Source organism: Orcinus orca, chromosome 18 (genome assembly GCF_937001465.1).
Source record: "Orcinus orca chromosome 18, mOrcOrc1.1, whole genome shotgun sequence".
Taxonomy (NCBI): Eukaryota; Metazoa; Chordata; class Mammalia; order Artiodactyla; family Delphinidae; genus Orcinus; species Orcinus orca.
The window spans coordinates 74,345,144-74,358,496 of NC_064576.1; the positions used below are offsets into that span (position 1 = coordinate 74,345,144).

General features: G+C 51.2%; 1 protein-coding gene across 1 annotated transcript in view; it reads right to left on the minus strand.

Annotated features, from left to right (window-relative positions):
• Positions 1 to 1,205: 1,205 nt before the first annotated feature.
• CDK8 (cyclin dependent kinase 8) overlaps positions 1,206 to 13,353 on the minus strand; it is a 152,038-nt gene continuing 139,890 nt past the window's right edge. Inside the window, exon 13 of the mRNA XM_049700925.1 lies at positions 1,206 to 2,718. Coding sequence (XP_049556882.1) covers positions 2,695 to 2,718 — 24 coding nt within the window. The 3' untranslated portion in view covers positions 1,206 to 2,694. The remainder of the gene's footprint in view (positions 2,719 to 13,353) is intronic.

The following is a 13,353-nucleotide window of genomic DNA, read 5'->3' on the forward strand; positions in this document are numbered from 1 at the left end:
GTACCCAGAGAGAAACTGCTAAGTCAACCCACGGACAGTATTTGCCAGGCGTCAGCTCGTGGGCAGGCACAGCGGGCTTCCAGAGCGCCTCTCCTCCCTCGAAGAGCCTGTCAATGGATTAGGAGAGTGACGCAAGGTGGGAGTGATTAACTGCTAGCAGTGTGGAGATGCTGAAAGCCAGGAGTTCAGAGGCAGATCCCGACTCACCTGTGACGTCGGGCTTCTCGCTTATAAACGCATAATAAGGCCTGTAAGCATTCCCAGAGCTCATTTCTGCAAAGCATTGCTGGCACGTGGTCATGTGATGAAGGGTAGCCGTGCTCGCGAGTAGGTTAGACGTGACATGTAGACAGCGTGGATGCCATGGGCTGGACCGAGCGAGCTGCCCCCAAGAGGAACTGGGTGGGATTGCGGCTCTGCTCAACGGCAACGTGACAGTTCTGTGCTTCCAGCTCAGGGCTCCTCCACCAGGGCAGTGTGGACATCTGGTGATGTCTGGAGATGTGTGGTTACTGTCACCACGGGTGGGGAGTGGGAATGGGGGAGGGGTGTGCAGGCATCCAGTGGTTGGAGACTAGGGATGGTCCTCACCACCCTGCAATGCACTGGGCAGCCCCACAGCTGAGAATCACCCAGCCACGCGGCAGGAGCGCTGAGGTTGAGACGTCCAGCTGAAAAAGCTTTAGCTGGTGAGCCTACCAGGCGGGCTGTGCTGGGCATGACCCCCAGAGGGTCTCGGTCGGCAGGTTTCAGGTGAGATCCCAGCCCCAGCATACACAGCCAGAGATACAGAAGCAGGCGGCCCAACACTGCTCTACAAGGCGGAGGTTAAACTTGGCAAGTGTGGAACTACTCACAGGGGCTTTGCATCCTGAAGTTTTCCAAACTTCCCCAAGTACCTAACTGTACTGAGTCCTCAAGAAGTCTTTGACGGTCGGTATCAGGCCCCTTATACAAATGAGGAAGTGGAAATACAGAAAGTCTGACTTGCCCTAATAGCCTAATAGCCACCAAATGGCAAAATCAGGACTTGAATCCAGCACCCAGCTCGTTGCCTTGCATTCAATAGCAAATGCTTGTTGACCGAATGAATAATTGAATAATTATTCATTAATTCAAATAATTGAATTATTATTCAAATAATAATAATTGAATAAATTCAATTTATAATTGAATAATTGAATAAACCATGCAATAGGGACTTCCCTAGTGGCGCAGTGGTTAAGAATCCACCTGCCAATGCAGGGGACACGGGTTAGATCCCTGGTCCGGGAAGATCCCACATGCCACGGAGCAACTAAGCCTCTGTGCCACAACTACTGAGGCTGCGCTCTAGAGCCCGTGAGCCACAACTACTGAGCCTGCGTGCCACAACTACTGAAGCCTGCACACCTAAAGCCCATGCTCTGCAACAAGAGAAGCTACCACAATGAGAAGCCCGTGCACCGCAACGAAGAGTAGCCCCCGCTCACCGCAACTAGGGAAAGCCCGCGCGCAGCAACGAGGACCCAACACAGCCATAAATAAATAAATAAATAAGTAAATAAATAAATAAATAAAACAAGCAATAAATTCAGTACTGACTTAAATGCATTGTCTTTCCACTCTTGCATGATGACTCTTTAACTCTCGTAAGGTTTTAAAAGATGAAATCATGAAACTGAAATTATATGAGTTACACTAAAAGGTGATAGGAACAAAGAGCTTCTTTTTTGAACTGATTTTTAAAATTGTCAAGACATCCTCACCCAGGAATGGAAAATTATCTTAGTTCATCATGCCAAACTTTCAAAGAAAGGGAAGAATGGCCTTTTGAGACTTGAACTGTTAATACGTGATGTTAATAAACAGCGCAAATCTTATCTGTCTCTGAGCATTTTTTTTTATTTAAAAGAGACTATTCACGCAATAAAGGGTTAGACGTCAAGGCTAATGGTTTAAAATGAGCACTTTAAAAGTTTGCCCTCTACTGGACAGAGGTAGAAATGCATATAATGTCTAGAAAAGGTTATGCCTTCCTGATTCCTGCGCTTTGCCTCCGTGCTCGCCTGAGCTCTCAGGAAACAGGAGAGCGGCTGCTGAATCGTGTCACATTCCTATGTCGAAGCCCCACGCCAGTGCCTCAGAACGTGGCTGTGTTTGGAGATGGGGCCTTTAAAGAGGGGATTCAGTTACAATGAGCCCTTTGGGGTGGGCCCTAATCCAGTCTGCCTGGTGTTCTTATAACACAAAGAAGCACCAGGATGACGGTGCACAGAAGAGAGACCAGCTAAGGACACAGGGAGAAGGCGGCCATCTGCGAGCAAGGAGAGAGGCCTCAGGAGAAACCGGCCCTGCTCTCACCTTGATCTTGGACCTTCAGCCTCCAGAACTGTGGGACATAAACATCTGCAGTGCAAGCCACCCGGTGTGTGGTATTTGTCACGGTGGCCCTCACTGATTCCTACAGCTGCTACTTGGGAACAAGCTTCCCCACTGATGAGAAGGTTAAACAGCTGGTACCACTGAGCATCTGCTCTCTACACGTGTGTCCTACCTCCCAAGGGGCCTCTTGCAGGGTTGATGGCCGTCTGACTCAGGTGAAGCGCCTGCCAGGTGTCCTGTGAAGAGGGCAAGCCCCACGTGGCTCTCACCCCGGCTGGTTTCTTTGTGGCTGCCCCAGCACCCCATCCATGGGTGCGTTACAAACGTGTGTTAACACTCGACTTGGCAGATCTGCTAAGGGAAGAAAATTCATCTAATGCTTTACACAGTAACACCTAAATAAGTGTGAATTTTCTGTTTCCTACCTCTGGCTGCCCATTAATAGGGGGAATCTAAAATTATCTGTAAGGGGAATGTACTCAGGCCATTTCCTCACCTACCACTTTGTCGGGGAAGGAAGTGTGTTTTCAGGAACTCTGTTACCCCTTCAAAGGATGATGCTTCCTGTGTCAGAAACAAGACATGACCCCTGTGGGTGAACCCCTCGCAAGCGATCATAAAGTGCGTCGTAAGTACACGGAGCACATTCCAAGGGGCCTTTTCAAGCCACGTGTGCCAGTACCTGACTCGTGTGTCCCTGGTCCCGACACCTCTCTGTGGTTTTCCCTCTTAGTATCTCCTTCCCAGCCCCGGCATCCACCTGGGCACTCTCATTGGCCAACACGTCGCCCTCCCTCCAAACACACATGTGCTGGACCCACTTCCCTGTGTGGGCCAGGCTCTGTCCAGGACCCACACTGCCATGGCCCGGGGGGCTGGGGACACATGTAAACGGGGAGAACTGAATTCGACCCTAATCCAACTTTAGGAGGTTGACGTCCATTCTAAAATCCAGCCATGACATTCGGGATTTCAGACATCCAGATGGGGCAGCAGTGAACTAGTTGGCAGTAGACACAGAGGTGTTTCCCTGAAAGGGAGGCCCCCTTGCCCGAGAAGGAGACCCCGGGGCCATGTCTGACCCAGGAACACGCGGGCCAGTCGGTCATCTTGGGGTCGCTGCTGTGTCCCCTGGGCTCCATGGAGCAGGCCACCGCCATCGTCATCCTAGGGGACGCTCACGAAAGGAAGGCCAGGACCACAGCCCAACAGGGGTCTAAGAGGAGGGGGCTGCCAGCTGGAGGGGGCGTGTTCTTGCTGGAGCTCTACGAGGCCACGTGGAAGGACCAGGGCTGAGAGGGAAGGAGGGGAGCAGGATAGGAGCACAGAAGATGTGGATGGAGCACAAATGGGAAAACCTGGGGACCACACGTGATAAGAAGTACACACACCACGGCTGACAGCTCTGCATCCAAAAGGTTGGGGATGATCGTGCTTAAACTTACATTTCCGAGTGAATGTTGGACGCCTGCTTCAAAATAGCCATATGTGGCAGCTTGGAGCAGGCAAAGATCTTTTAAGAAAAACTCAAACGTGCTACCCATAAAGGAAAAGTTGGTAAATTGGGCTATATTAAAATTAAGAACTTCTGTCTTTAAAGAGACACTGAAGAGGGTGGAAAGGCCGCCCACAGAGGGGGAGAAGGCACATCATCAGGGAAAAACACACTAAAATCACCACGAGAGTCTAGTGCACACTCACCAGGATGTCTGAAAGAAAAACGATGGGCAACATCAAGTGCTGGTGAGGGCGCGGGCAACAGGAACCCTCGTAAACTACTGGTGAGCATGTAAATGAATACAACCACTTCGGGAAACTGCGCTTATCTAAGACTGATCGTGCGCATATTCTAAGGCTTCTCCCCCAAAGACACGCACAAGGTTGTCTAGAGAAGCACTGTTTGCAACAGTACAAGACCAGAAACCCAGCCGCCCATCAGCATGAGAACGGACACATCAGTGGTGGGATGTTCCCACAGGGGAACGCCATTCAGTAGTGGTTCTCAAAGCGTGGTCCCTGGACAAGCAGCACCTGCGTCACAGGGCAACTTGTTAGAAAAGCAGACCCTGAGGTCCCAGCACAGACCTACCGAATCTGAAATCTGGGGACAGGGCACAGGTGCTAACTTGTTAGAAAAGCAGACCCTGAGGTCCCAGCCCAGACCTACCGAATCTGAAATCTGGGGACAGGGCACAGGTGCTAACGGGTCAGCCACATCACCTACAGGCACACCTGGTAAAGAAAGAGTCCCCGTCCCACACCTGCCCTCCAGGAAAGCCGTGGTTTCTGTCTGACTCCATGCTTCTGTCTTAACCTTCTGCCACTCTGAGCTCTAGGAATGGCCGGACCCACCTTCATTTTTTCATACAAAGGGGAAATGTCCCCACTGGCTGTGCTTCCTGAGCTGGGCTGGGGATGGTGACAAGGCATGAAGGAGGCCAGACTCCAGGAAAATCAAAAGCATTCTGCTTAAATGCACAACAGTGTTCATTGCAGCTCTATTTACAACAGCCAAGGCGTGGAAGCAACCTAAGTGTCTGTCGACAGAGGAATGGATAAAGGAGACGTGGTATGTATAGACAATGGAATATTACTCAGCCATAGAAAGGAATGAAGTAATGCCATTTGCAGCAACATGGATGGACCCGGAGATTATCATACTAAGTGAAGTAAGTCAGACAGAGAAAGACATATCATGTTATATCACTTATAGGTGGGATCTAAAAAAATGATACAAATGAACTTATTTACCAAACAGAAATAGACTCACAGACATAGAGAACACACTTATGGTTACCAGAGGGGCAAGGGGGGAGGGATAAATTAGGAATTTGGGATTAACAGATACACATATAGATGTATAAAATAGATAATCAACAATGACCTACTGTATAGCACAGGGAACTATACTCAATATCTTGTAATAACCTATAATGGAAAAGAATCTGAAAAAGAATGTATGTATATGACTATATATATGAATATATATATGACTGAATCACTTTGCTGTACACCTGAAATGTAAATCAACTATGATTAAAAAATTAAAAATCGAATATTAAAAAAAAATTTAAAAAGCATTCTGTTTAGATTATCAAGAAAACATGAACAAGTCATCCTGGTGTCTCCCACCTGGATACTGGATGAATCTGATGGGGGTGAGGACAGAATGAGCCCCACTGAGTCCTGAGACGCTGACCCTGGGCCCGGCAGCGGGAAGCAAGCATTGAATGACAAATGGCTCCTTTGATAACGGTCTTTCCTACCGCAAAGGCCTGGGACAGCCTGTGTAAACAAGGACAAAAGGGAGCCAGAGGGGCTCTGCTCTCCCTCTTCTGGGTTCTAACCTACTCTGGGGACAGACCCTGCTTCTGACCCTCAGCTCCGACCTGGGAAACGTAATGACCCAACCAGGCCAGGCAGAGGGACCATCCCGATGTGCTGAGCGGCCAGCGGAGAGTAACTCTGTGTCTCTTTCACCACGACTTCACTGTCTAAACGCCCCCCGAATTTTCTTGAATACGTAAGTATTTCAGCAAATGTGTTATCCTCTCTTCCTCAAAAGGACACTGTAAAGCGCCTAGTTTCATTTAGTTCAGGATCCAGGTGCTTATGTGAGGAATCATTTTAGGGATCTGTTTGTCTCTGTTTAGAATGCAACTGCTTCCCCTACCCCCAGAGCCTCCAACCTTGCAGTACAAAAAAAGTAAACTGTCTCGTGAGTAATCTGAACACCTGTTGAAATAATAATATTTCAGATATATTGGGTGACATAAAATATATTAATTTCACCTGCTTCTTTTTTGCCTTTTTTTAGTATGGCAACTAGACAATGGAAAAGTACACGTGGCTGGCGTATTTCTATGGGACAGCGCTGGTCTGTGGGGCCCTATGTGATCTGATACTGGTGCCTTTCTGGATTCATCTTCTTCCTTCCTCTGCCTCACTTGCTCTGTCCCCACCACACTGGCCTCCTTGACGCTTCTACGAAGCACCCAGCAGGCTCCTGCCTCAGGACCTTTGCATGTGCTGCTCTTCCTACGTACACCCCGTGTGGCCGGCTCCCTCCCTTCCCTCCCGTTTCTACCCCACGGTCACCTCCATGAGGGTGGTGACTGCTCTGGCCTCCCTCTCTAAAAGGTGAGCATCACCTCCCAAATTCCTATCTCTCTCCCCTGCTTTATTTTTCATGCTTAATATGTATCTCTAGCCAAAATCGTGCTTGTCCACCTTGTTTACGGTCCATGTCCCCCACAGCAGGAAAGCTAATAAAGTCAGGGTTTTTGTCTCTTTTGTTCTCGGCTGTATCCTCTGTACCCAGAGAGAAGAGTGCTTTGCACAGAGTAACGCTCAATAAATATTTGTGGAATGAGTGAATACAGAATACAGGCTTTTAGCCTCAGAGTCCTTACTCCAAATGAGAGAAGTCAAATATATATAACAGATAAAAACGGTATCAGGGTAGGGGGCAGTGAATGGAGCAGGGGAGAGTCCCATGGGGGGTTGAGAACTCAACTTGCTAAGGAGGACTGGCCGTGGCTAAGAGGCACTCAGATCCACTCAGACCCACTCAGTCCTGCTGTCGGATGGTGGTGGGTGGAGGGTAAAACTGGCTGGAAAGTGGGGAATGGAGAATTTGTGTTTTTCAAAAGCTTTCTATAAGATCTGTGGGACTCACTCGCCGAGACCAGCCCTTGGGGCTGTGGCTTATTTTTATAAGTGTGACGGGACACAGCGGATGAAGACTTGGCCTGGTTTGTAGGGCAAGTGGTCCAGAACTTGCTGCAGAGGCCCAAGGCCCATCCCAGAAATGCTGATTACAATTTGTGTTGAATCCCGCCCCCAGGGAACTCTGTGTGTCTTGCACCTAAAAATGTAGTCGGGGACTTCCCTGGTGGCGCAGTGGTTAAGACTCCGTGCTCCCAATGCAGGGGGCACAGGTTTGATCCCTGGTCAGGGAAACAGATCCCGCACGCATGCCCCAACTAAGAGTTCACATGCAACAACTAAGGAGCTGGCAAGCCGCAACTAAGGAGCTCACTGGCGGCAACTAAGGAGCACGCCTGCTGCAACCAACACTTGGTGCAACCAAATAAATAAGTAAATAAAATAAATATTTTAAAAAACATAGTCAGTTCCATCAGCGGATGAATGGAGGGACAAAATGTGGTCCATCCATACAATGGAATATTATTCATTCTTGAAACGGCAGGAAATTCTGACACCTGCTACAACATGGATGAACCTTGAAGACATTGTGCTAGGTGAAATAAACCAGACACAAAAGGGCAAATATTGTACAATTCCACTTATCTGAGGTACCAGAGTAGGCAAATTCATAGAGACAGAAAGTAGAAGGGTAGGGCTTCCCTGGTGGCGCAGGGGTTAAGAGTCCGCCTGCCAATGCAGGGGACACGAGTTCGTGCCCTTGTCCAGGAAGATCCCACATGCCACGGAGCAGCTGGGCCCATGAGCCATGGCCGCTGAGCCTGCACGTCCGGAGCCTGTGCTCCACAGCGGGAGAGGCCACAGCAGTAAGAGGCCCGCGTACTGCAAAAAAAAAAAAAAAAAGAAAGTAGAAGCGTGGCTGCCAGGGGCTGGGGGGGAGGGGCAGGGAGAATGGGGAGTTGGTGTTTAATGGGGACAGAGCTTCAGTTTGGGAAGATGAAAAGTTCTGTGGATGGATGGTGGTGATGGGTGCCCAACAGTGTGAATGTACTTAATGCCACAGAACTGTACCCTTAAAAACAGCTAAGACGGTAAATATTATGTCTGTATATTTTACCAAGTCTTACAAGTGTTGACAAGTCTCCTGGGCCGGGGCCTGGGAATCTGCATTGCCAAGGAGGCTTCTGAGCAATGATGATGCTGCCTGCCCGGGGACCTCTAGCGTAGCCGACACAGGTGAGTACAGCACAATCGACCTCCCCACCTCGCAGCTTCTAGGTCCGGTGTCCAGCCAAGGACCAACATTGCGTCTGCTGCCCCCCAAGCTCGGTCCTCTCGGTTAGGACCAATTTCAACAGTAGACACAAGGAGCCTCGCAGCTCCACGCCCTGCATTCAAGGAGCAACCGCTCTCCTTTAACGGTCCTGTGGAAGGAACCTGACTTCAACAGCTTCTCCACCAGAGTATCCACACAGGAATTTCTCACCGGCGTGAAGGGGGGTGTGCTCTGGGTGGCGGTGTGTGTGAAAGTTGACTGTAGAAAGCTTGCACAACAAAGAATGAGTAACACCCTAATGGGAAAATGGCCAAGAGCAGTCATGAAGAGGCACTCAATGAAATAAGAAATACAGATGGCCAAGAAGTGTCAAAAGTGATAACTCTCATGAGTAATCAAACAAATGGAAGAAAACATTACAGGAATGCATTTTTCATATATTGGTTTGGAAAAAAAATTAAAAGAATAATAACCAGTGTTGGCATGGGTGTGAGGAAAATGATCACCTTCTCAGATTGGAAGGACCATAAACAGGTACACTTAAGGAACAATCCAGAGAGATGCAGCAAAAGTCTTCATAAGATACACAATCTTTATGTTACTCCCTTTCTGGGAGTTTGCTCTTAGGAAATAAGCAGACACGTGCACCAAGATACACGCACAAGACTGCTCACTGCAGTGTTGTTCAGAGCAGCAAGAGTTATCCAAACCTCCTAAATAATTGGAAAACACACTGAATCTGTCTATAGTGGCAAAAGAGTACTCTACGGCCATTTAAAAAGATACCATGGATCACAGTTCTATCTTTACTTATTGGGAAGGATGTTCAGCATATATGTGTCGGGAAAGCAAAGAGCCATGTGTATAATGTGAATGAAATCTGTTTAAAAAGGACATACATATTTACCTTAAAAGTCAGGAATCAATCTTACTGGGGTTGTCCCTGGGTGGAAAGATTTGGATTATTTTAATCGTATCTCTGGTTGTTGCTTACCTGTATTATCTAATTTTTCTACAGTGATTATGTATTACAAGAGGTTTTGTTTGTTTGTCTGTTTTTAAATCTCTTGTTTTGGCGCATGAAAAGGAGCCCACAAAGGAAACCAGTTACAAAGACGAAAGGTGTTTGCCAGACTGAGCTCTTGTGTATATTGCGGGGTCACTGCAGGTGAACTGAACAGGCGGTAATTAGACTGAACGTCAAGAGATGAGGCATTCAGGGGAGCCGCAGAGTCGCCGGTGGTCACCGAATGCCAGAGGACCCTGGGAACCAACCGCAAACGCGGGGTGCTGCGGGGAGAAGTAATCTGCCTCTTGCGCCCCCGAAGCGGGCATCTCGGGATGGGCGGCGCCGGCCGGGCCCTGGCGATGACCCCGGGCGGGGATGTTGCCGCGCGGATGCAGAATGCTCCAGCCTCGCTCATCCCAAGGCCTCCTCTCCGCGCGCCCCCGCCCCGCGCGTGACACCCCGGGGTGCGAGCCGAGCCCGGCCGGGCAGGGAGCGAGGCCATCTTCCCCGCCCCTGGCACAGAGCCGGGTCCCTCCCATCCTGCCCGCCCTGCACAAGTGGTTCACTTTGCGGCCGCTCCGCGGGCTCCGGTTTGGTTCCCACGGCAACCTGGACACGGCCCAGCGATGCAGTGAGAGAGGGCAGCCCAGCTGGAGGCAAGGTCACGGCCACGCACGAGGCCGGGAGGGGGGCGCGGGGGGGCGGGGAGCGGGCAGAGCAGCCAGCCCCGCCCAATGACCCCTCCGCCCCGCCCCCCGCGGGGCGAGTCCAGACCCTGCCCCGCCCTCCGGGGCGGCGCAGGTCCTGGCGCCCGACTCCTGGGGGCGCTGTCCCCATAGACCACGCCAGGAACGGCGTTTTCTGGGGACTTGTGCCACGGGGGCCCCCACTCCCCCATAACGACCCTGCACCCTAAAAGCAGGACAGTCTGTCGGGGACCCAGACAACAGCTCGTTTCCTCAGAACTCACCTTTTCAGCAAACTCAACCATACCGAACACAGCCAAGAACTGGATGGGAAGCAAAAAAATCCGAAGTAGGAACAGCGATTTCTAAAGCCAGCCTTGAAAAGCGCTCCTTAGCAAGTCAGTCGGGCCCCCAGTGAGAGCTACCCGCTCTGCTCTGGTACATCCCCTGTTTCTGCACCAAAGCAGCACAGACTGGGCAGCTTACGAGAGCAGGAATTTATTTCTCGCAGTTCTGGGGGCTGGACGCCCGAGATCAGGGTGCCAGCCCGGCCGGTTCTGATGAGGGCCCTCTTTTGGGTTGCAGCCTGCACACTCCTTGTCTCCTCACATGTGTGTGGGGCTCTCTAGGGTCCCTTTTATGAGACCATTGATCCCCTTCACAAGGGCTCCACCCTCATGACCTAATAACCTCTCAAAGGCCCCACCTCCTAAAACCATCTCGTCGGAGGTTAGGATTTCAACATATAGACTTGGGGGGAACACAAACATTCATGCCATGACATCCCCCAAGTCAGTTTGGTCATCTGGTTTCCCAGCCAATGGAAGAGCAGAAGAGCCTGGGAGCGGAGTGGACGCCCCACCCAGGCCCCTCTTATTGGACCGGGGCAGCCGGCTCCCTACACCCCGCCCCCCAGCCCCCAGGAATATTGGCTGCTAGGGACTCACAGGTGTCCCCTTCTTGGGAGACTTGTCTTTGGCAGAACCAGATCCAACTCACCCCGGGGGATTAGAAGCATCCACCGTCCCTCCCCCAGGCAGCCCACAGCCAATGACCGACTGACAGAGGGGTACCCTTTGCCTCCAGGTGCGAACAATTCCGTGCGGTTCTGCCCCAGGGCTCCCAGCCGAGACCACAGCCTTCCTAGCTCTCAGCATCCCGGCCCTCCTCCCTTCACTGCCTTCTCCCGAGAGCACACGCCCTCCGCGCGTCTTGGGCGTCAGAGTCCTCTGACTGTGCTTCCAGCAAACCTGGGCTACAAGTGAGAGCTTGGAAGAGATGCGCCGCTAGCAGAAATGGCGCCTCCGCCTCCCACCGTGTCCAAGTCAGACACCTGGGTGTCATCTTCGCCCCTCCCTCCCCCCCAATCGGGTGCCTCGTCTTGAGTCTGTCCACTTGTCTAGGCCCTGGGACACCACCGTTCAGGACACCTTCGTTTCCCACGGGTCTTGCTGCTGCCCGTTGTGCTTCTCTCCAATCTGTTCCCCTCGTGTCATCAGAGAGGGCAAATCGGGCCGTGCCTCTCCCCTGCTGTGTCCCTCCCCTTGTCACACTGCTGGGTGACATCCACTTTATTCATACTGCAGTCTTCTGTGATAGGACCAGACACGACCAGGCCACTCTCATCCCCCTGCCATCCCCCCACCTCCAGCAACCCCACACCATCACCCCCTCCGGACATCCGGCACCATTCAGACAGTGCCTTGAATAAGTGCAGGACCCCTGGTGCCCTGGGCATGATCCACTGGAAATCTCTTCCCCACCCCTTTGCCTGGCCCACTCCTTCCTGTCCCTTTTTCAAGATGGGGTTTGGGCATCTCTTCCGGCCAGAAGCCACCTAGACCTCTCTGTGCCACCTCACCCCTTATGGCCTCCATCAGAACAATTCTTCGTATTTTTGGCATTCTCAAGCACATGAGGTCAGGGCTGGGAATGTTTGTTCGTGGCTGTACAATGGGCATTCAGTAGTTAAGTGTGTAATCAATGAATGAAATGACAGTGGATGGCCTGCCATCAAGAACTCAGAAAGCCGGGACTTCCCTGGTGGTGCAGTGGTTAAGAATCTGCCTGCCAATGCAGGGGACACGGGTTCGAACCCTGGTCCGGGAAGATCCCACATGCCGCGGAGCAACTGAGCCCGTGTGCCACTGAGCCTGTGCTCTAGAGCCCGCGAGCCACAACTCCTGAGCCCGTGCTCCACAACTAATGAAGCCCGCACGCTTAGAGCCCGTGCTCTGCAACAAGAGAAGCCACTGCAATAAGAAGCCCGTGCGCCGCAACAAAGAGTAGCCCCTGCTCACTGCAACTAGAGGAAGCCCACACACAGCAACGAAGACCCAATGCAGCCAAAAAAAAATGAATAAAATAAATAAATTTATTAAAAGAAAAGTTAAAAAAAAAAAACTCAGAAAGCCATCTGGGGCCGCCTAGGGTGGGACAGAGCCCTAGCCACTTACTTCCATGGCCCCTGAAGCACTCCTGCACCAGAATTCAGGGTGGTCTCTTCTGACACAGAGAAGGAGATGCCAGCAGGGTCTCTGGGGAATTCTAAGTTTACTGGGACGTGTTTCAATTCTCTACTTCAGTCACTCTGGCCTCCTTGAACAAGCAAGTGTGTTGTACCCCAGGTCTGTGGTTCCCCCCAGGCACCTGCATGGCCTGCCCCCCACCTCCCTTACCTGTGAGGTGACTTAATACCTCCCCGTGAGATGTTCCCAGATGGGCTATTTCCAATCTCCACTGCCCTGCGCCTCGAGATCCAGCACCCAGTCCCCCCTCTGCTGTGCTCTCCTGCACCGAGTTATCGCCCCCAACACGTCAAGTATTTACTTGTTTGCCTTGTTTATCCATTAGATAAGATTAGGTTTCTGGGGTTTTTCCCCCATTTTGTTCAGGGCTGAACCACCAGCATATACAGCAGGTGCTCGGTAAATCTTTGTTAAGTGAATGTGTGAGATCAAAGCATACAGTTGAGAATGGACCTGCAGGACGGAGTAATGCAAATTGTGAGACTGGATTCAGGAAGCCTAAGCCTGGAATCTTTGACGCTGTGCTCGGCCAGTGGCCCGATGGCAGAAGAGAGCTTGGAGAAGACAGAAATACTCAATCCTAGTTTTCTCCCTTTGTCTTCTTCTCTCTCACTGAAAATGATCTTAAAGCCGGAAGGGGAGGAAGCCTTACGAGATGGTGTAAGTTAGCTCTGAGGCGCTCGTGAGGGGAGACAAGCCACTTTCTTCACATTTTCTCCATCACATCAAGCCTCCTCCTCCCCCTTCCCAGCATGAGCAGGAAAACCAGTCTCCGTGATTTTGTGGAGGCCTCTTCCCCACACGGTCATTCAAGAGTCCCAG